We start from the raw sequence: 21,560 nt of genomic DNA, 5'->3' as shown, positions 1-21,560 counted from the left end.
CAGCCAAGATGGTTAGTCTAGCCAGCGGTGCTGACCTTGTATGCTGGGGGCCACTCAAATTACATATTATTTTAGTGTTCATTATCTTCAGTTGCAGAGCCACTGGATTGACACAGGGCCTCTTTGTATCTGTTTGCCTGCTCTGTCCCTGAACCCCCCAACCGCCCCCACGCCTCCTCTCCTCTCCTCTCCTCTCCTCTGAACACATTTGGCACTGGGCTTCGACTCTGGCTGAAGAATACCAATGTGTCAATGGTTCCTTTTTTCCTCTACGCCTGTCCCCTTGGTTCTGCTTTTGCCAGAAGAGGCTTTTGGCTCAGGGATACGTGTGCCGCCCTCATGAAAATTTGTGTGTCTTGTTTCCTCAAAAGGCCACTTTGCAGCGACAACACGTTCTCACAGCTCATTCTGCAGCTCCGGTGTCTGGCACGAAATCACCCTGACAGGACAGAACACCCACTTGCAGCTGAAATATTCTATATGACTCTTTTTGTTTGTGAACCAGTTGATGTTAAAGTGCGACTGACCTGACTTTGCCGCTGTGGATGGATGGATGGTAATTAAGGGGCAGGGCTGCTGGCAATGTGCTGACTGAGTGAGGTGATGATCGGTTGTGGTTAACAGACAGGAGGAATGCACATGGTGAAAGGAAGCCCCCCCCCCCCCTGTCTGGTCAAGGTAAACAATGAAAAGCTTGTGGTTACCATCCAGCTCCAATTCCCCTAAAGGGTCAAAGGATTTTGAAGTTAAAAGAAGCTGTGTTGATTATTTTACTGCCAGCAGGCTTTGGACAGCACCATGCATTATCAGGCGAAACCAACATAAAGGAAAATATTTGGACTGTGCTCCAAAATCTACCCAGATGTTCTTTTCAGCTGTTTCATTGTTCTGAACTTTGAATACTTTTCCAGGGGAATATGGATGATGGGGAATATATATGAGACCCCCTCATAATTTCCACTTTCAACACCGCGGTGGAACGTGAACCAGCATGATTATAATCCTTGTATCCCAGATGTGAAACATATAGCTGTTTTTTTTTTTTAATGAATGTATGTCTAGGTTGTCAATGTAGTGACAGTGACTTAATCAGGCATCAACAGACCTGAGGCAGCATGAAATAGCTCTCTCAAAGATAAGGGTTCCCTGTGACCTACTTAACCCCGGGCAGGAATGTAGCTGTGTGTGCAGAATGTACAGCTTTAAAGGGGTTCTGGGGGGGACGGACGGATCATCTCCATTCACTGCAGCTTTTCCAGACCAGTGGGCATACGGTTGTGGACATAGATAGATGATGGCAGGGGTGGCTGCGTCTCTGAGTGGACTTGTTAATGGAGCTCCTGGACTGGAACTCTTTCTCTGCTTAATTGGCCATAGCGTGAATCACAGGCAGCCTCAGGTGAGCCTGAAGCGACTCCTGTTGAGTTTTGAAGTCATGCACTGACACTCACTGACATGCCGCCAGTCTCTTGTCCTTTACGTCTGCAACACCGCACTAGTGTTGGCATAGGTTTATGGAAGTCATTACATAACTTCCATTGTAATAGAATTCATGCAGCTCTACATTCACTGTATTTCATTTCATTGTTTGGCTCGGGTTCCCATACCCCTCACAAAAGAGTTTATTTCAGTGTAAATTATTTTACAGCTCCTACAATGGCATTCCTCCTTATAGAGCTCTTTTGGTGGATTACCCGCATTAGTTACAGGCTTTTTACTTTGGGCCTCTTAGAAACTCATTTGAATCTATAAAACTCTTTATCAGCTCCCTCCATAGCACTTAACCCTGTGAGACCTGAACTATGAAAGAATGGTCAGAAAATTCTAATTTTTCAAATATGAACTCTTTATTTGTCCCTTTGACAAAATGTAAAAAAAAAATAATTAAAAAAATAAATTCTAATTATATTTTTTGTTTGTATCACACATGTCAAAACATTTGGAAAAGTGAGGGGGGTCCACCAGGAGTCAGTATACGAGCATAAGAGTTCATCTAAAAGGGTTAAATGCAAAGTTTATGCTTGATGGTGATGCAATGAGTCCCAGAAATGTGGGTATCATATATGATACGTACGGGCTCACAGGGTTAACACTCAGTTGATGTTTTGCAAGTAAGCATGCAGTGCATCAGAATATTTTAGTGCCACTGCAGACATGACGCTTAACACAATAGTGGCTTAGTAGTGTTAATTACATGTTTTTGTAAAAGATGGTTTTTCTAATTAATGCTCTTGCTTGTTATTTGTTATAGCGCGACAACGACATATCTGTTCTGCTTTTAGTAATGTGTACAAAACACAGACAAAATTGGGTGCCAAAGCAAGCAAGCAGATTTCTCATTTGACTGCTGCAGTGCAGCGAGTGTAAGGCCTGAGCTACAGGGAAAACAGCATCACACCCTTTATAGCGCTGCATGTGATAAACAGCTTGATGTGAAGTAAATGAAGTGTTCCTCCATGACCTTCCTCCCTCCACACTTCACACAGCTGTCCAGCCACCACCCTGGGTGGACTCTGCAGAGAGGCGCTAACTGGACAGCCGTTTGGTTGTGGACTGTCAGGCTGGTGGTAAAGTTTACAATGGACTCACACCTCAGGGCCCAGATGGTGTTTGTTGTCCAGAGGAAATGTGAGTTTTGAATAGATCCGGGCCTGGCGTGAAGGGTTCTTCGAGGGGGGGCTTGTTGTCGGAGGAGTCTCCTAAGTGGATCATCACATGCCTAGGCACTGAGGTCATTTGGCACGACTGGATCCTTTAAGAGCCAGGGTCAAGCACAGGGGAGGTTTACAGGATTAAATTTGAGCTTTTTTGTGGGGTTTTGTACCTTTATTATGTTGAGAATCCTGCCTCTGTGAAACATGTCTCCCTTTAATCCCCAGGAAGGGACTTTGTCCTTTGTTGTCTCTATTGGTGCGTTTATCATAAGGTCAAATTTAGCAAACAAGTAAATGTTGATTGTGTCATTTTGCTTTTCTGAGACACTGAAGTGCACTTGGTGAACTTAGCATTTTGCAAGAGTTACTTAACTTTTTACTCTCGTAGTTTGTCAGACATCCTCAGGTGTTTTTTTTTTTTACACAATCGTTTCATAAATCTAAAAAAAATTTTTACAGAAGTATCTTAATGTTTAACTACACTCAAATGAGTGAAAGTTGTACACACACGGTTAGTTTCACTTTTAAACACCAGAATTCCCCTAAAACATCCCAGCACAACATTTTAACCTTGACTGTCAGTGTGGAATGCAGGTTCATTTCGTGTGTGTGCGTGTGTGTGTGTGTGCTCAGCCTCTGTTGTCCACTGCCGTTTATTTTCCGACTTTGAGGCTAATTATTAACACGGCATTAAAAGCTCGGTGTGAGGCCGCACGCAGGTATAAATCAAACCACCTTGTTACCTATAAAGGACGGTTCAAAGCAGGAAAAAAAACCTTGAAGTGACCTAAATTCTTCCCTTCATCCACAGATAAGAAATCAATCCAGGCCATCGTTCTCAGTGTCTAATCACCAGTGTTCTGGCTCATGCTGTTTGATAATGGTCTGTGAAGACTCCGGGCTTAATCCTCGGAGGCACCCTTTATGCTTGTGCCTCCTGCCCTCCCGAGGGGCGGCCATTCACTGTTGCCAGGTGGGGAGGAGTTTTTCCCATGGGGATCAGCACAAGACTACCTCCAAATCAGCCACCGTGGGAGATGAGCGCCAGAGGTTGTGGAGGGGTGCTGAAGAAGGAAGTTCAGAGTGGATGTTGAAGGGCGGAAAGGATTTATTAAGATGTACCGCAGAAACATGATTCGCTCTTTATCCCCCAAGGGAAACAGGGTCACACACTGTGCCCTTGGCTTTGAGAGATGAGTTAGCAGATTAGCAGTTGCCTCAAGAGCCAGTTTGAAGTTGTTTGTGAGTGAACATACTAATCAGCCAATTAGGAAGTAGGATTTTCCACCTTGGTACATGTGTTAATGTGGGAGGTGAAAGTTCTCTTTATGGCCAGTGGGTAATGTCCAGAAGATAGTAACTCAAACACATTAAAGCATGAGGACAACAGGAATGTGCTTAGATCTATAAATTCTGTCTAGGAGGATAAGGATGTGTTGCAAGAAACGATGTGGACACATCCTAAATTACCAGCCCTGTAAAAAAAAAAACAATACAAAACATTTTTGGGTGAATGAGTGTATGCATGAAGCTGCTAAGCCAAGTGCCAGGCACCCAGGAAACAAGGAATAACTCACTGTGATGAAACTGAGCATTGATATTACCATGCAGGTGTGATCAAGCCAGAGTCAGGAGGAATCATAAGGTGATAGATTTAGATGTGATTCATTGTCCACGGAGTTCAGATTCATCGCCATTAGAAACATGAGTCATTATGAATCAAGTAGGAGCGGCTGAGCGAAGGTTGCTAACTGAGCAGGCAGGGGCTTGTTTCTTCTCTGGGATTTTCTGGCCGCAGTGATGTCAGTCATACTCTTATTGTTTGTTTTGTGTGCTTAGAAAAATTGCTTTACCCTGATGCAAATGACAAACTTGCCAAGGTGCTTCAGAGTGGCTGCTGAGAAAGTCATTCTCTGACTCTGAGCAGCTTTAGGAGAAGCATTTGCATGCTGAACATTAATACAGCCTGTGTTGTTCCTGTTTCTTTGCGCCTGATTTGGTTAAAATACAAAAGGCCTAAAGCTGGAGAGGATAGCACAGGGGCAACATGAACACAAAGTTTGGGTTGTTTTCGGAGTCTCATAAGCAAATGTAGAGGTCCTGGTTAAGTTCAGCTGAAACAGTCATGCAGGTGTGTCTCCCTGGGAAACAGCTTCTCTATAACTGTGTAGAGCACACTCATCATTCATCATATTAAAAGTCAGCTCACAGGAGTTGGAGGGGTTAGAGAGGATCTAGGAGAAAAGGTGATTCAGATAACATCCTGGACTTTGACACTTTGTGCTTTCAGGCCTCTTTGTTGGACAAATCTCCTCGCTTCCATCTTTAAGGTACGCAAGAACTGACGCATCAGAACATGAATTCCTATAATCAGCGCATGTACATATAGTTTTGCTTTACAGAAAATGTTTAAACATAAAATTAAGTCAACCTGATTATTATTATCTGTTGTTGGTGCTTGTAAGATTTTCCATCATGTATGGAACTTGCACTATAATCTTTTTAGACAAGCATTGTTATTAACCTTGTTTGTGTCTAGTTTGTTTCCTAATATCCTAAGTGAAGTAGACACTGTGTTATGCAACACACTGTATACAAAGACCTTAATTCTTCCTTCCTGTTTAGTTGCATAAACTAGGTACGTGGGCAGTTTTAGATGTTGGGGGAAAGAAAACTATAGCTTGTCCTGGGTAGAATTTGCATGGTTATCTGCATAGAGGGTGGTTTGCATGAACTGATGTGAAAAAGCGAGTCGTGTCCTCACAGAGTTTTGCAACCAACAGCTAACGTCACAGCTGCATGCTGTGGCTTATCATGTTGTCAGGGAAAGTGGTAATATGTTGATGGAAAGAACTAATGCCAGATCAGATGTGCGGAGCTTATTGAAAGAAGAGTCTTAGAGATTGTCTCTTAGAAGTGTCAGTCATTGACCAAGCATAAACAAATAGTTACTACGCAAGCCAGAGAATTTTCTGTATAAAGGAATGCTTGGTGTCCCGTACACCAACAACCTCAGACAGACGGAGATCACCTCTGTCGTACATGTGACAGTAGTCCTTTAGAAAAGTTAATAACCGGGTGCTGGGGTATTCATTTCAGAGTTTCTGTTCTTTCAGCTTCTTGTACCACCTTATTAGACACTGCATGTCTTTCATATAACCATGATGTCATAGGCGGACAAGTTTATGAATTGTCTGCATTGTTAACTGTCTGATAAGCTCACCTTTAAATGGAAACAAGTGTAGACTGAACATTATTATCTCTAGACTGATTAGTCATCAAGCCCCTCAGTGAGCTCATATCCTGTCTGCTTTTAGCAGTAAAACAGACTGAAGCATTTTCTCTATATCACCTGTCATATAGCGCACACACGTTTCTCATCAAATGACGAGTCACACACTCGGACTTGGGTCGAGAGCATTTGGTTTGGCGATTTTCTTCGTTTAAAATCTCTTGTCATTAGCTTTACATGGTTATTTGGTTGCAAGTTGTATTAACGTACAGCGGCACTGAGTTAAAGCGACCCTCTGTCTAGGGGATTTGGAGTCAGGGAGGCAACAAAAGAGAAGGGAAGGTCATGCTTGTAGCATTAACACACCTTTGTCTGTAAATGTTAACCTCGGCTTAACAGCCAGGAAACTGGAATTCAGAGAATTACAAAGAGCTGTTGGGTGTTTTTTTTTCTGGAATTCCTCCCATTTTTCTTTTAGCAACAACATTACAAACCTTTTCATGTACAGGTGTCTGATCTAATGTAATCCATTAACAGTCACACAGTGTCTACACACTCAGTTAACAGTCTCTGTTGAGACAAAATGGACTTTGAAAAACTGCTGTGAGTTAAGAGGTTAAGAGGCCGTCTGAAATGTAGTCCAAATACTATACTGTCTCTCTGGCCTTGACTTGGTTAATGGTTATGTCTGTGAGTTAACAACTGTATTGACGCAGTTCTAAAACAAAGGGGAACGTTGTGTTTTGTTGACGCAGTGTACCCGTGATGTGAAATTGTGGTGTGTGAATGTGAAAATCCATGGCTTGGCTGAAATGGAAATTTTGTTTTGGACCGTATATTTAGCTGTACAAAACCGTCTCCACAACTATTCTGTGCAAGGTATTATTTAACAGGTCAGTCCACGGAGCTGTTTGGAAGGGATGGCCACCAGCACTAGTTTGTAAATTCATGTACATGCGCTTACAAAAATCATACTTCAACAAAGTTTTGAAATATGTGTCAACATGGCAGAAATAGTGAAAGCACGAGTTCATATTGGACGGCCTCAGCCAATTGGTAGTTGTGCTGAAAACAGATGGTTTAAACTAATGTGCGCTATTCACTGCCCACTGTTACGGTGGTTTTGTTTTATAGACCTTTCCCTGCAGTTATTGCCAAAACATCACTGGCATTTGGGCTTCAAGGGATAAATTCCAAGAACTAAGTTTTCCTACCAATAAAGTTAATGGTAACAAATTGTTCTAAAGCAGCTGTTATCTTTGATCAGTCTCGTTTGCTGAAATAAAAATTGCTTGAATGTGACATGACATTTAGTTAAGTATGTGTATTCATTTTCCCCTTACTAACCACCAAGCCAATGGCTGGTTACTCTGCACCAGCAGCAGTATAAGCAACAAATGCATACAAACCATGGTAGCTGAAACAGAGAAATGCACACTGTAGTTATACATACATCACTTTAAAATATAAGACAACAGTCAGAACGAACACAAATACCGTATATGGAGCCTAGTCATGCTTTATGCAAGTGAAAACTTGTATAAATTTTTTAAAAGGCTAAATTTAATACGAGACACTTTACAGTCCTCCACATCTGACAGCTGGGTGGCACAGTAATGGGCATGGCCTTGCCACAGTGGCTACAGATCCCTCAGAGATTAGTGATAAATGTTTGCAGATGCTGAAGAGACTCTGTGGCACCGAGCAAGACCAGACACTCTGCTTTTACACTGTCTGTATGATAATGGTTACTTATTTAGTATGCTGATAGTGGTTGCTTATTTAGTGTATTGAGAGAACAGGATGAACACCAATGAAGTGCAGGAGTCACAGAAGACACAGACTGCTCGGAGGATCATGGGTTGTCTTTGTCCGAGGACAGGCAGAAAGGGAAAAACTTTGCACTGCATGACACAGGACCATGTACTCGGCTTATCTTAGACCTGCACGTTGAGGTCATTTGCATTCCTCTAGCATGGCCTGTTTCAACAAGGTCATTGAGTGGTCTACCATGGTTGTTTTTCCCCCAAAACATATGGTGTGTGTCTGTGTGTGTGGTATCAGCCACAGACAATGTCTGCCTGTAGAGCTTGTATCTGAAGTGGCCAATCAAAGCTGTGGTGGGAGCTGAGCTGGTGTTGGAGTCAAGTGCTGGCTCAAGTCTGAAGGTGTTCAGTCTACTACAGCTCAATCACACCTGCCTTGCCTCAGCACTTTGAATGTGCATAACGAGATATAGAAAACAATTCTGAGAAATGGCATATTAACTAGGAGAGTGTGTAAACTGTGCAAGCGTGGTGTTGATTTTTGGGTTGTCCTTAGTTCACATTGTGCTGTCCCTGCCGCTCCTTTTTTCACTTGGCATTGACCGCCGTCTGCAGCGCAGCAGCTTCATTTCAGAGGGATATTGGGTGGGAGGAAGAGGAGGAAGAGGAGGAAGGAGGAAGGGAATTTCACTTGCCAGACAAAGGAAAGCTCAAAACCAAAAGTAAAGACAGAAGCTGTAAAAGGAAGCGGATGCCTCGTTCTAATTCATGGTGGTGTAGAGAGTGTAATAGCTTCCCATTACACTCCCTTTACACCATCAACCCTGTGATTTGTCATGAAGCGTAAACAGAGTTTTCTCTAGTGGTCAGCTCCTGCTTGCCAGATCACTGGCTTCTCCCAGTGAGGTTTTGTATGGGAACTGTGTTGTTGGGGCAGCCCAGTTTGGATTGTGGAGCAAGTAGTGCAGTGTGAACAAGACTCTCATGAGCTCAATACTGACTCATGGAAAGTTTGGAGGATGCCAAGAGGTGTGTGGGTGTGTGCGTTTGTGTGTCCATGTGTGTGTAGGTGTGTGTGTGTGTGTGTTTGAATTAACTAAAAGGAAGTTTGATTGTTCATACGAAGCCCTTCATGCAGCTGTGTATCACACTTATCTCAGGTCTTTATAAATCACTAGCTATGGGCACTTCCCATGCTCTCATATGAAATGTTTTGCTTATTTACTCTAATTTATTCTAAGGAGAACCGTAAAAGGTTGTATGCTATCTATAAAACTTTATATGGGAGATACATTAAGTGGGTATGCTTGTTAAAAGTGAATCAGCTTGATTGTTGCCTGTGGATGGACAAAATACCTTTTCTTTACAGCAGCAGGTTTGTGTTATCAGCAGTGCGCTGCTGACCATTGATGCACATCTAATGATGAACATATTTAGTTTAAAGCTCGTCAATGGCTTACGACATAAGCTACATCTGTTGGCTATCAATAGAAAATTATGCTCTTCACCCCCACTTGGCAATCGCACTTACTTGAATGATTTTTCTTAATATTTAGTTTAATGACAGTTTCTGCCTCATTGACTTCCATTTATTAGTCTGAAGTTAAATTACATGACAAAGCTCCATTTCTTTAGCTGAGCAAAATGGTTTCGACCCCTTTGCCCTGCACATATTTAAGGAAATAGAGCTCCCTGCACAGTGGCCACTCAGTGCCCCATTCTCACACTGCCATGACTTCATATATTTAGGAAACGTTTGCGAGGAAAATTCCCCATCTGGCCAGGAAGGATGTGAAACTGAATATGGATTCGATTTCTCTTAAATTCAAACTCAGCTCAATGAAGACATATAAACAAAGCTCCTGGTCTCTTTCCCTGATTTTTTTTTCTTCCCTCTGTCTGTTTTTCCAAGGCTCAGCCTTCAGCAGTCAGGAGAACAAGAGGAAATGCCTGGGTTTTCCATAGAATATGCAGTGTTGCAATTAGGCCATGTCAGTAATGATTTGAGCGAAGCCTTTTACTGTAAACCGCCCTCCGATGTTTCAGCCTGGGAGTAGAAACACAGAGCTCAGAGCTGTCTTTCATTGATTCTCAGATAGTAGTCTGTTCAATGTAGCTTGAACATGTACCGAATTATATTTAACTGAAGTTGTCTCCAGACAGTGTCTTAATTCAGTCATGCAGCCTTGCTGTTGTGTGAGAGAAAACAATCATTAAGACATTTCAAAAGCACATCTGGTTAGTAACATCATTGTAGAAAAAAGTACTTAATGTTAACAGCAGATTTTTTAAAAATAAACTCCTTGTGCTCCTCGAAAATTAGGGCACAATACAAGAAGTAAATGGAAGCAGCTTTTGAGGAGAAACCTTTTCCCAGCTATAAATCCTCTAGTGCAGCTGCACAGTAGCCACCAAAAGCAAAAGACAGGTTTCAGGGCAGGTACATACTGATTGATGACATTGCTTCAAAAGACCAGGCATAATGCATTCTCTCCAATATATAATTAAAAAAATAATAAAATTAAACCAAAAAAATAGGTAGTATTTTCAAAGGGATATTTGATCCAAAATGTATTTTTTGGAGCATGAAGTACTCACCCTTTTCAGGCTGCCATAAATTTTGTAGTTTGGAGTGCTTCAGGATGTCAAAGCCAGCTGGATATACAAATGTGCTGACTATACTGCCTTTAAACACACTGTTTTATTGTCTACAATATCTCTCAAATTCTGACTGTGTTCCTCTCACTTGTCTCACTAGAATCTCCTCAGTTGTCCTCGCCCCTCTTCACCAGTGAACATGACCAGCCAAACACTGACTTGGGCCCAGACTGTTACAGCCAGCTATGTGTGGAGCCACTGGACGGGGAGGGTGAACGTCCAGTGAGCCTGGTGTCCACCCTGTCCTCTGGCTCATCCCGCGATAGTCACAGCCTTTTTGGGAGCACCGTCGCTCTTCCTTCCTCAACCACCCCACCCATACCGTGCGGGGAGGACATAGACTTGGAGCTGAGCCCAGCCGAAGGTACCGGAGAGCAGGCTGGAGACCAGAGTCCCTCTCTCACGAGCTCCAGGGGCCACTGGCAGGAGCCCAGGGTGATCAGCAACCAGTGGAACAACAACGCCACTTCCAACCGGAAGGGAAGTGTCAAAGTACCTCACATCCCTGCCTCGCCTGTCGTCACGGACACCATGGCGCCCAACCCGAAGCTGACCTATGTAGACCGCGTTGTCATGGAGATCATTGAGACAGAGCGCATGTATGTCAAAGACCTGCGCAGCATTGTGGAGGTGAGTGGATGTCAAGGTTACGATGACTGTGCTCAAATTGAATTTTCCATTGCAGTTGGTGTTTTCCACTTTCAGCCAAGTGTTCACTGTGAGCCAATCACTGATATTATAGAGGGTAAATCATCAGTATTCTGTGTATTTAAAGCACATGTTTGACTTGGATTAATGTGCTGCTATGAGTTAATGTCTGCAGCACTCTTTGGAGGTGATTTACTGAATTTGGCCAGCCAGGAGCCTAAATAGGGGAACTGGGCTCAACGGCTGTCGAGAGCAAATAATGTCTACCGTGTTCCAAGCAGTTCTTTGTGGTCACAAATGAGTCTGGTACTTATAAAACATCCAATGGATTTTTCTTTTTCTTGTAATTAGCAGGATCCGTTTTGATTTCCTACTTTCTAAACAAATCAGTCGACAAAAATGCATGCTTGACATCTGGCAATTGTGTGCTTTGTTTATATATTTCTAGTTCATAGAGATGAAGACTGTGGAGTTTATGATCTGGTCATGTTGTTTTGTATAAACCATTCTGTGTATTTACAGTGCAGTGAAAGTTTACAGCCCCTAGCCGAGGAGTATGCACTGTGCTCAAATCTGGAGTTCAAACACAGTGAAAACTGGGACACAGTGCAGGTCGTTCGTGGCAGGAAACGTGGGCTTTATGATCTTAGTCAAAAATAGCGGTAACCTCATCTCAGAGATGTAAAGCGTAGAAAATGGGTCTAGGATGATTTTACCTCTCAACAGGCCACTTATCTCTTATCACTCTTTCTACCTTTGTAGTCTGGAAACAACTTCCAGACTGAGAAACTTCCCTGGTCTTCAATCTTCTGTGGTCTTGCACAGAAACAAGAGCAGCACTCTGCTGTCAAACAATCTCAGCTGCACTGCTGGTAATGTCTTTAACACGTGAGGCATTTCTGAGACTGACTGCCAGTAAACCAGCCAGCACCTCTACTCACCTTGTCTCCGACTGCGCTGGCGTCTGGCAGTTGCTGTGGGAGGGAGTGCTGCCCTCGTCGCAGCTTGAATAACGACTTGCTCCGGACAAACACTTCCAGGACTTCAAACTATTTCAGCTGACAGGAGGAGTAACCCAGCCTGGTCTGGCCACGGTCACACAGGCCCTGCAGCGAGCTCCATGCTAGCCTGAAATCTCAGGCCCTCCCACACTGGCCCCTAGTCATGCAGCCAACACAAACACCTCCATCTTTGCGCCAACTGGAGAATAACATAAATGAAAGGAGAGCAATTGGTTTTTCCATAGACTGCAGTGTGGGAACACAGCCCGGTACAGATGTGTCCTTTTATGATTACAGTACGCCTTCAATCAAACAGATCCCATGCAGCTCATTTTGATTTCACACCGAGCCTTGACTCTGACAGAGGTGTGTGAAACCCTTCCCTCATTTTGGCGTTGTTATTTCAGCAAACTAATTCAAAGCTTCCGCTTGATATTGACACTGAACTCCAGAACAGCTGTTGAAGGTTAAAGCTGCGTTCACTTTAGATCTAGTTTATCACTCACTCTCAAATATTTCACTCTTAACTGTCGATCCGTGGAATAAAGTTTTGAGAACAGCTGTTTGCTCCATCTGGTCTCGCATGTCTAAATACAACCTCAACACCTGGCCTGAACGCACCCAGAAGAATTGTTTTAAACAGGAATGTGGATAGCTCTTATGGGATTCAGAAAAAAAAACGCCAGTCCAACATATCACTCCTCCTGTTTTATTCTTAATAAGAGTTTTTGATAGTCCCACAAAATCAGCCTTGCTTATTCTGCACTATAAACTGGGAGACTCCATACATGGCATTAAATCTGTCACGCTGTGCTAAATGTCATGTGTGTATGGTGTAACACTGGTGGCAAGTTTTTCCATAGGAGACTATGAGACGCCCTGCTGACTGCAAGTCAGCATGGCCCTCACTGCACTGGAATTCTCCATCCATGACCGGCTGCAGTTCATTCAGTAGTGCGACTTGATGACTCTACCCTTAATCTGGTCTGCCAGGCAGGCTTGCTATTTGTGTGTGTGTGTTTCTGTGTGTATTTGCACCACATAGTCAGGGTGTGTGTACAAGCTGTTTACTGGTAGACTCTTTATACAGTCGCTGAGGGTATGCGTGTTTGTCTCTCGTCAACTTTCTCCTCTGCTTGTTTGGAGTTGTTTGTGCGCCACACGAGTGTGCAGTTTACCGAGAGAGAAGGCATTCATCCAGATGTTGGCATATTTTGGTATTTGGGCTTTTTAGATATTTTTATCTACTTCTGAATACTATTGTGGTCCATGGGGAGTTGGGTCCTGGTAGGGGAACAGGCTGTGCTAATGTTTATGGTCTGGGTACAATAGAACTTCTTCCAGACGGTCACACTAGCCCCTAGTCAATGGAACAAATCCTTAAAAGGATCCTTTAAGCATCACATGCGTCAACTTGTGCATAAATGGTCCTGATTTTTTAACACAGAAAAGTCTTGAAATACTGATTTTCTGTTCATGAACATTACATGACACGTCATGCAATCAGCTGGACAAACCAAATGTCATGAAAAAACGGATCTCTCATCGCAGAGGATATGAGGAGAAGATTGCTTCTCTATATGCATGCTCCCTCTACAGGAAGGAATTTGCAAGTGCCTGAAGGATATGTCAACCCTTAAGATGTCAGCAAATATTTAAATGCGCTGTACTTGTACTGTTTTTCCAGGACTATTTGGCTCACATCATCGACATGAGCAACCTTCCCATACGGCCAGAGCAAGTGTGCGCCCTGTTCGGAAACATAGAGGACATCTATGAGTTCAACAGGTACGGCATCTCCCCAAATCCAAACACGCCGATCATCATCATTTCATTTCTAGATATTCTTATCTTGTAGTTTTGCTAAGCACGGTCAACTTACTGCATAATCAGTGAGGAGATGATGCACAATGGAGTCAAGGCAGAAGGGAGGAGGCTGTGATCAGTCATTTGTGTGGTTACTTCACTGTACAGTTCCTTTGGGCAAAGGATATTTTCATGCACTTTGATGTTTGTGTAACATGTTATTCTGTGGTTCGATAGTGAAGAATATGAGGAATGTTAAGAATGCGTGACTCCTAACTGCTCTTCTTTCACTTGCCGCTAATATTTCATTCACTGACTGAAAGCTGATGCAGGAAGGAGGAACAATGAAGCACCACACTCTACAGTTAACACACTTGCAAATATGTGAAAGCCAGGGAAATGGTGGTGCAGCTAGTTTTACATTTAATCATCTCATGTCAGCAAGTGCCCATTGCCGACCATGCTGCTTGACAAAACACACAATAACATTCCTCTTTCCTCTCACAGTGAGGAGCCTCCCTGGTATATGTCAAGGCTATAGTACAGCTCTGAACCACAAATGGAGATGATTTGAATCTTATTACTTTTTTAATGAAATTCTAGCCAGCTGTGCAAGAGATGTTTTGACAGATTTGGGACCCAAAGGGCCATCCTTTGCCCTTTTCAGAGAGATGAGTCTTTTCTTCTTGTCACCGAGAGGCCGCGCCTTCTTTAAATTAGCAATGAAGGTAGTGATACAGATTTTATTACAGCATCGTTTCGGTGGAGAGATGTCTGTGTCGGACTGTAAATAGGCGCCACAGGTTTATTTAATGTTGCAACATAGTTGTGTGAGTTTGCAAGAGACTGTCCAGGGCAAACCAGATGATTGTTCTAAGAAAGATTCATATTTCTATGATTTTTCTTTGGGGACATTTACCATTCCAGACATCATGTAAACCATCGTCTGTACAGTATTGACAGTAAATATCTTGCCAACAGTACAGTGTGTTACTTTCCTGTAATTCAGTGAGTTCTCAGTACTCTGGGCGTGTCCGTTAAACACACATTTGATATGGACATTAATTAATTAACAGGACTGCTGTGATCAAAGAATTTTCATTTCTTTGTAACACTTAACATTTTTCCAACCCTAATTGTAGTTGATAAAGCGAATCATGCGGTATGAACAAATATTGACCTTGTATCTGAAACAAAGCTCGACACCAGAACTTTTCTCCTTGCACCCTGAACATGTCCACATATTTGCTTGCACACGGTTTCAGCCAAACCACAGTCTTTGATCTAAGCTGTGGAACGTAGGGTGACGAATTGTTCTCATTTTCTGTTTTGTCATTGTCATTGTTGTGTCAGCTGAACAGCTGATGAGCAGAGAACTTTAACCCTAACCCAAAAAAAAACCTAAACATGGTTTAGGTTTTTTTTTGTATAGTTATATTTTTCCACAGTGACCCTCCCTTCCCATGCTGTATCTCTCTCCAGTCATGCACATGTTACTGAGGTGATGTGTGACGTGTTAAAATACCATACAGCTGTCAGGCTTTGGTTTCCCTTACTCAGATTGAAGCTTGTTTTTGATGGGGTGCTGTGAGAACGGAGAATTTCAGTTCAGATGTATGTTCTGTCACGCTCAGTCTTAACGTGCAACAAGGCTGGAGTTTGACAGTGTATGCTGCCCTCTAGTGGCCTCATTTCTTAAATGTCAAATTTCACTTGAAGAAAAAAATAAGAGGTTGAAAAATATCAGCATTGATTTATTGATGGCAGCAAACAACCTTTACTCTTTTCTTCCTTCCCTTGTGGTTTGCTTCTGTTTTTGTGTTCCTTGTGTTCCAGACACTGATATCAGGTTAGCAAGTCCATTAACATTGAACTTGCTTGTTGTTGTTCTGCTCTGCTTTTCAGTGAACTGTTGCAGTCTTTGGACATGTGTGAGAATGACCCTGTGGCCATTGCTAGATGCTTTGTAGATAAGGTGAGTATAACTGTCTTCATCGCATCAATATCAGCTCCTCAAGGAAATAAATGCTATGGATGTGTTTGTTTGCCTTGTGTTTCCCCAGAGTGAGTACTTTGAAATCTACACTCAGTATTGCACCAACTATCCCAAGTAAGTAACTAACTAGAAAATATTTGTTTTAAATTATTATTTTTTAATGATTTTTTTTCAGTTCTATTCCTTTAAACCTTTTGCTGGTGATTATCAGATGTAACATGCCTGAGTGAGCTGACAAATGTCATTGTCTGCTGTCCTCCAGCTCAGTGGCAGCACTGACCGACTGCATGAGGAGTAAAACTTTAGCCAAGTTCTTCAGGGATCGGCAGGCTGCTCTGAAGCGCTCCCTCCCTTTAGGCTCCTACCTGCTCAAGCCAGTTCAGAGGATCCTGAAATATCACCTGCTGCTGCAGGTACAGAACGTCCTCGGCGGTCACATTGCTGCAGCACAGCTTTTCTGGAGAATGTAGCCTGCAGGCCTTAGATTTATGATGCTGCAGAAGAAAAATCTTAAAATTGAACCAGTTCCCTGTAGCGTCGCCGCCTTGTCAGAAGTCGTAACTGTCCCTGATCTCTTTTGAAGGAAATCGCAAAGCACTTTGACCCAGATGAGGTGGGCTATGACGTGGTTCAGGAGGCCATAGACACCATGACAGGAGTGGCCTGGTACATCAACGATATGAAGAGGAAACACGAACATGCGGTCCGAGTGCAGGTCAGATGGAATTACCATGCATGCCAACATCCCTTTAAAAAGTTGCATTTGTGCCATGTGGAGTCAGCCCTCTGTCACTTCTGTCACTTGCATAAATATATATTCTGAATCTTCATCTTCATATCTTCATCATATGTTGTCCAAGGCAAATCCTTCATGATTTGGTTTTGATCTATACACCTGTCGCCCTCACTTTTAGTTGTTGAGGCTACAGCTTTTTAATGATTTCCCTGGTTCGAGTCATTGACCGAGCGGTCGGTACGTGGTTTTCTTTTTATGAGTGTTTTATTAGGGTGTTTTGTTACAAGCAAAAGCTGACACTGTGCTGGAATTTATCATCTTTCATGCTGAAGGAACATGGCTGAGAGTATGCATGTGGGGGTATGTGCTTTCATGTGCATCTGCAGGAGATACAGTCTCTTCTGATCAACTGGAAGGGTCCTGACCTGACCACCTATGGAGAGCTGGTGCTGGAGGGCACCTTTCATGTCCTGAGGGCGAAGAACACCCGCACGCTCTTCCTCTTCGAAAAGATGCTTCTCATTACCAAGAAAAGAGGGGAACACTATGTCTACAAGACCCACATCTCGGTACGGTTTTTGACAGTGTTTTCCCATTGATTAGTGATTTAATAGTTGTCGGTGAGGGAACATGGTGATATCTGTATAGAACGGAGAGGAAAATAAGATCATATTTAGATTTATATCATAAACATGTATTTTTAATAAGGTAGTAAGTAAAGTTGAGTGAAACCTCAGCCACATCTCTACCTTCGTTGTGGTTGCAGTGCTCTACCCTAATGCTACTCGACAGTGCCAAGGATCCCCTGCTCTTCAGTGTCATCCATTTCAAGCATCCCAAGCAACCCCATACCGTGCAGGTAAATGTGAACACCAGCGACTGTCAGGCCTCTTCCTTCTGCGGTACACTTACACAACACATATTACTATGTTTCAATCAGCTCCTGAGGAATATCAGAACACACCCGCTGTGGCCTGAGTAAAACAGGTTTTAATGGAGTTTCTTTTTGTTACTTTTTGTGTTAGTTTTATTTATTTCAAAATACTTAATTAGATAAAAGAAAATACAGGAATTTGATACTTACTTTTCTTTCTAATCACATTTTCTTCGGTGTTAACAAAACTTTAAGAGCCTGTGGTTTCCACTGTAGTCCCATTTCTGTATGCGTTGGTGTATCTTTATTGACATGAATGGCTTCCAAAATGACAAGTGCTTTGTTGTTCAAGGCCAAGTCCGTAGAAGAGAAGCGTCTCTGGTCCCATCACATTAAGAGACTCATTCTTGAGAACCACAACACCATCGTCCCGCAGAAGGTAAACACTGTCGATGTCCTTTCTCCTCAGGTACTAAAGAACTGCCTTTTATTAAAACACACTGTCTCCTTCTTTAAAGGCAAAAGAGGCCATCCTGGACAATTCAAACTGTAAGTGTTACAAATAAAGTAACTTTTGTTACGCTAAGACCAGTTTACCCATTTCTTTACCTGCTGCTTACGATAGAGAAGGGCGGTTTATTTTCAGTGGATAGATTAACCATAACCCATCCATCTGTGCGGAGACAATTGCTTTAGTTATCGCAGCTTTGAGTGTAATGACGTATCCTTCCACTGCCAAGATCCCAGGAAGCACCACTGTAGTCCTGAGAGGCTGAAGAAAGCAGAGTCCGGCCATGCTGAGGACTTCCGTCTTGGAGGACGAAAGGGCAGAAGGAGATCGGGTAAAAGACTTTCACGTCACCTCGCACAAACATCGCTCCCTGTGTCTGTTTGTTATTGTTATAGGATGCAATGTTAAAAAAAAACATTTGTAATGTTAAAAGACCAGTTTTGTTTATCATTAATTGTCACTTGCACCTCTAATGAGTCCTCCCATTTCTCCAATTTCTCCCTTTTTAGAGCCTGCAAAACAAATCATGAGGAGCACAAAAGGTCGGTACTTGATGGGGATTTGTTTGAATCACTGGATGTTCAGTAGGATTTTGGCCGACAAAATAGCAAATTTGTCAAGAGTCGTTCAGTTCGATCCACGTTCTGGGTGCTATCCAGTGGCTCAGTGGGCCCTCAGCCCCATAACTAAGGTTATTTTGTGTCTGTCGAATAAGAGCTTTCCACATCTCCATTGCACTTCTGCTTTGTTGTCCCTCAAAGACACCTGGAAAACAGATCAAAAGACACACACACACTCAATCCCACTCCCACTCCACTGCCCTCACCCATAATGAAGTTAATTATATGCCACATTGGTCCAAGGCTTTGTCATACACAAGCTCTTTTCAATAGTCAGATTCAGCCTTGCCTTCAGATGTGCGTGTCTTCCTGCATTCATCTATTCTAATTGGCCATTATGAAAGAGAAAACCTCTGTATTCTTGTCCCCAGTTCTCCTGTGCTCCCAGTCCAGATCAATTTTTCGAACCAGTGTAATGAAGAAACAGTGTTCACGTCAGCCCTCCCATCTCGATGAGGGAGTAGGTCATCACATCCTGGCTAATTTCATCATGTCCACTTTGAGCCTCTGAGAGGAAGATGTTTCTAATTGATATTTATCTAATCACAAGGTCTCCCTTAAGTCTGGGCCAGACTAACTACTGAGTCACTCAGTCCCTGCTTTGTGGAGGCAGAGATTGTGTCCTGAGCATGATTGTACAAGATGCATGTGGTATTCAGGTTATTTTGTCCTGTAATATTTGATTTGGGCATGTTATTTCAGAGTCATTGACATTCTCATTTGTTTATCTCTCCTCCTCTTCTTTATCTCTGTTCTCCACCCAGCTGTTTTGAAGGTAAGCTCCTGAAATCCAAATGTTGTCTTTTGTTAAACCTTGATAAGCTTTTTTCATTCTGTTGTAGCAAAGCAGTTTATTTAGGTCATTGTGCTGTGGTGAGATATGGTTTGACCAGTTTTGGCTCAGCAGTTCAAACTTTCTACTCTAATTGTAAAAGGAAGTGTAACCAGAAAGTGAGAAAGTGCAAAGCCTAATCCTCACAGAACATACTTTGACTCGCCCTGGATTAATAAAATCATATCTCACCCAAAGCTAAAGCAGCTTCTTGATGATTTCATCCCATTTTACAGCCTTGCAAACACAAACATGGCTCTAGCACTGGCCTTGCAATAACAAACCACATGTCTATGACTTCACGCTACAGCATGCAGACAGTGAGGGTGCACTGCTGGGGGATAGCTGCTCCCTTCAGCCAGCCACTAGTGTCAGTACGCTGGCCTCCAGTCTCGGCGAGCCCCAGGCTGAGAGGCCATGTGTGGACGATCTAATTCCCAGAGGGGACTCTGTGGAGCAGCTAAGTCCTACTGACAGTGACCCGATACTGGGCTCTTCGCCCAGTGAGGGGGAGCTGGAGCTGGAAAAAGCAGAGGAGACAAAGGAGGAGGAGGATGAGGAGGGGGAGAGTTACAAAGAAGATATACTGATGGGAGACGACCAGGTAGCCGACTTTGCCAGCTCAGTGCTGGCAGCCATCTCCTGCTGGCACTATAGAGCCAGAGCTTTGCTTTCTACTCACTTCACAACGGTGAGGGTTACTGCCACCCACGGTTTCCCATTTCCTCCTCCATTCCACCAGCTTACCAGTACTCTCTTCCACTCTTTCTCCCACGCTGGCTCTCGTCCCTCTCCCTTCTTTTTTTTTTTTTTTTAAATTCATAAACAGAACCAACTAACACCTGCTACCATTTGCACCGTGCACACTGAATGCCTCTGGTCGAATTGATGCTATCGAAGTGCATGGACTGAAGTTCTCCCAATCTGCTAACAGTGAGCTCTAAGAATGCATGGGTGCGAGTTAAAAGTCAAGCTTGATGCATGTCTTTGCTTGTATTGTTTTTGCTTTGGAGTTGAAGGTCATCACCCTGTGCATGCACTCTACTCCTGTGACTGGATGTTTTCCTCATCTGTGTATTTCTAGTTATGGTGTGCTGTGTTTTGTTTTGTTTTTTTGCGACGTGATTGATGTTGAAGCTCATGCTGTTGAAACCATGCCTGCATTTGCATTAGAACCAGTGGCTCAATACACGCTGTTAAATATTATTTGACTTCAAAGGTTAATGCAGCCATCTAATTAAATGATTATTATAATAGCGAGAGCTTTGCTCTTTGATAATCATATTTTCTAATCGTGTTTCCCCTCTGAATTTTCATAATTAGAAAGTCTTTGTTAAGGTTAATTGTTATACCAGTATTGTTACTGAATATGTATTAATACATGTCATTTCAAATGAAAGACGTTCATTGTAACCATTGTAGTGGGTATTTCAGGGGTGATCTGAATACACATTAAGTGCCTCAGAAATGTTTGTTCCACTGTGACAGATTCTTGTGCTTCGCGCTGCCTCACAGTATGATCCTTGTAGGAACATTGAGAATAAAAAACTCTCAGTTTAATGCTGTGTTTTGCGTTTTTAGGACGATCAGAACAGGGATACGGCTGAACTGCAAACTACTCTGAGAAAGGAGATGGAAACTCACAGGCAGGAGGAAAAATATGTGGATGTGGCTGTGAAGGAAGCTCTCACTACACAGGTAGTTAATAAAGCCTTGTATAATGTTTGGGTACACAGCCATTCAGTTGGAGGCTGCATGTAATATGTAATTCATAACACATAATATGTATTCACTGTCAAAGAATGCCCCTCTATACTCATACCCTTAATATCGCTTAGTTTGTTGCTAAGCTTATTTTCTAAGCATTGTATATTTTGAATGACACCCTTTCAATGTATTTGCAGCTGTTGTTATTTTCTATTTGGCCTATTTGAGTCGTGCCTCAAGCTGTATGAGGGCTCGCAGTATATTTGTATTCATGTAAAGTAAAATGCCACACACACACACACACACACACACACACACGCTGCTGCCCTGTGGTCAGCACTCCCTCTGAGGAAGGCAGCATTTGATTTGGAGGCCAGGTTCTGTTCTTACCCGATTCTCGTGCTAACTTTGTGAAACAGCTCCTGCATCTGAACCAGAGTGTAGGTTGTTATTCGTCCCAGCCTTATCTCCACCTCACAGCTCCGAGCTGCTTTTTGCAATTGCAGGCCCTCCAAAAGA

At 42.9% G+C, this 21,560-nt stretch overlaps 1 protein-coding gene across 3 annotated transcripts in view; it reads left to right on the top strand.

The window, feature by feature from the left end:
* The window catches only part of LOC121197094 (pleckstrin homology domain-containing family G member 3), a 30,609-nt gene that overhangs the window by 5,879 nt on the left and 3,170 nt on the right, over window positions 1-21,560 (top strand). For 2 of the 3 annotated variants that reach the window (XM_041060494.1, XM_041060493.1), the window contains exons 3-17: window positions 10,411-10,940; window positions 13,647-13,747; window positions 15,671-15,740; window positions 15,829-15,875; window positions 16,024-16,174; window positions 16,345-16,476; window positions 16,884-17,066; window positions 17,264-17,356; window positions 17,724-17,810; window positions 17,890-17,920; window positions 18,112-18,213; window positions 18,392-18,424; window positions 19,267-19,277; window positions 19,645-20,025; window positions 20,916-21,032. In XM_041060494.1, coding sequence (XP_040916428.1) covers window positions 10,411-10,940; window positions 13,647-13,747; window positions 15,671-15,740; window positions 15,829-15,875; window positions 16,024-16,174; window positions 16,345-16,476; window positions 16,884-17,066; window positions 17,264-17,356; window positions 17,724-17,810; window positions 17,890-17,920; window positions 18,112-18,213; window positions 18,392-18,424; window positions 19,267-19,277; window positions 19,645-20,025; window positions 20,916-21,032 — 2,069 coding nt within the window. The remainder of the gene's footprint in view (window positions 1-10,410; window positions 10,941-13,646; window positions 13,748-15,670; window positions 15,741-15,828; window positions 15,876-16,023; window positions 16,175-16,344; window positions 16,477-16,883; window positions 17,067-17,263; window positions 17,357-17,723; window positions 17,811-17,889; window positions 17,921-18,111; window positions 18,214-18,391; window positions 18,425-19,266; window positions 19,278-19,644; window positions 20,026-20,915; window positions 21,033-21,560) is intronic. The other variant, XM_041060495.1, reaches the window with a different exon arrangement.

This window comes from Toxotes jaculatrix, chromosome 17 (genome assembly GCF_017976425.1).
Source record: "Toxotes jaculatrix isolate fToxJac2 chromosome 17, fToxJac2.pri, whole genome shotgun sequence".
In the NCBI taxonomy this organism is placed as follows: Eukaryota; Metazoa; Chordata; class Actinopteri; family Toxotidae; genus Toxotes; species Toxotes jaculatrix.
The sequence above is the reverse complement of the archived record's forward strand: the minus strand, read 5'-3'. Positions and strand labels throughout refer to the sequence as shown.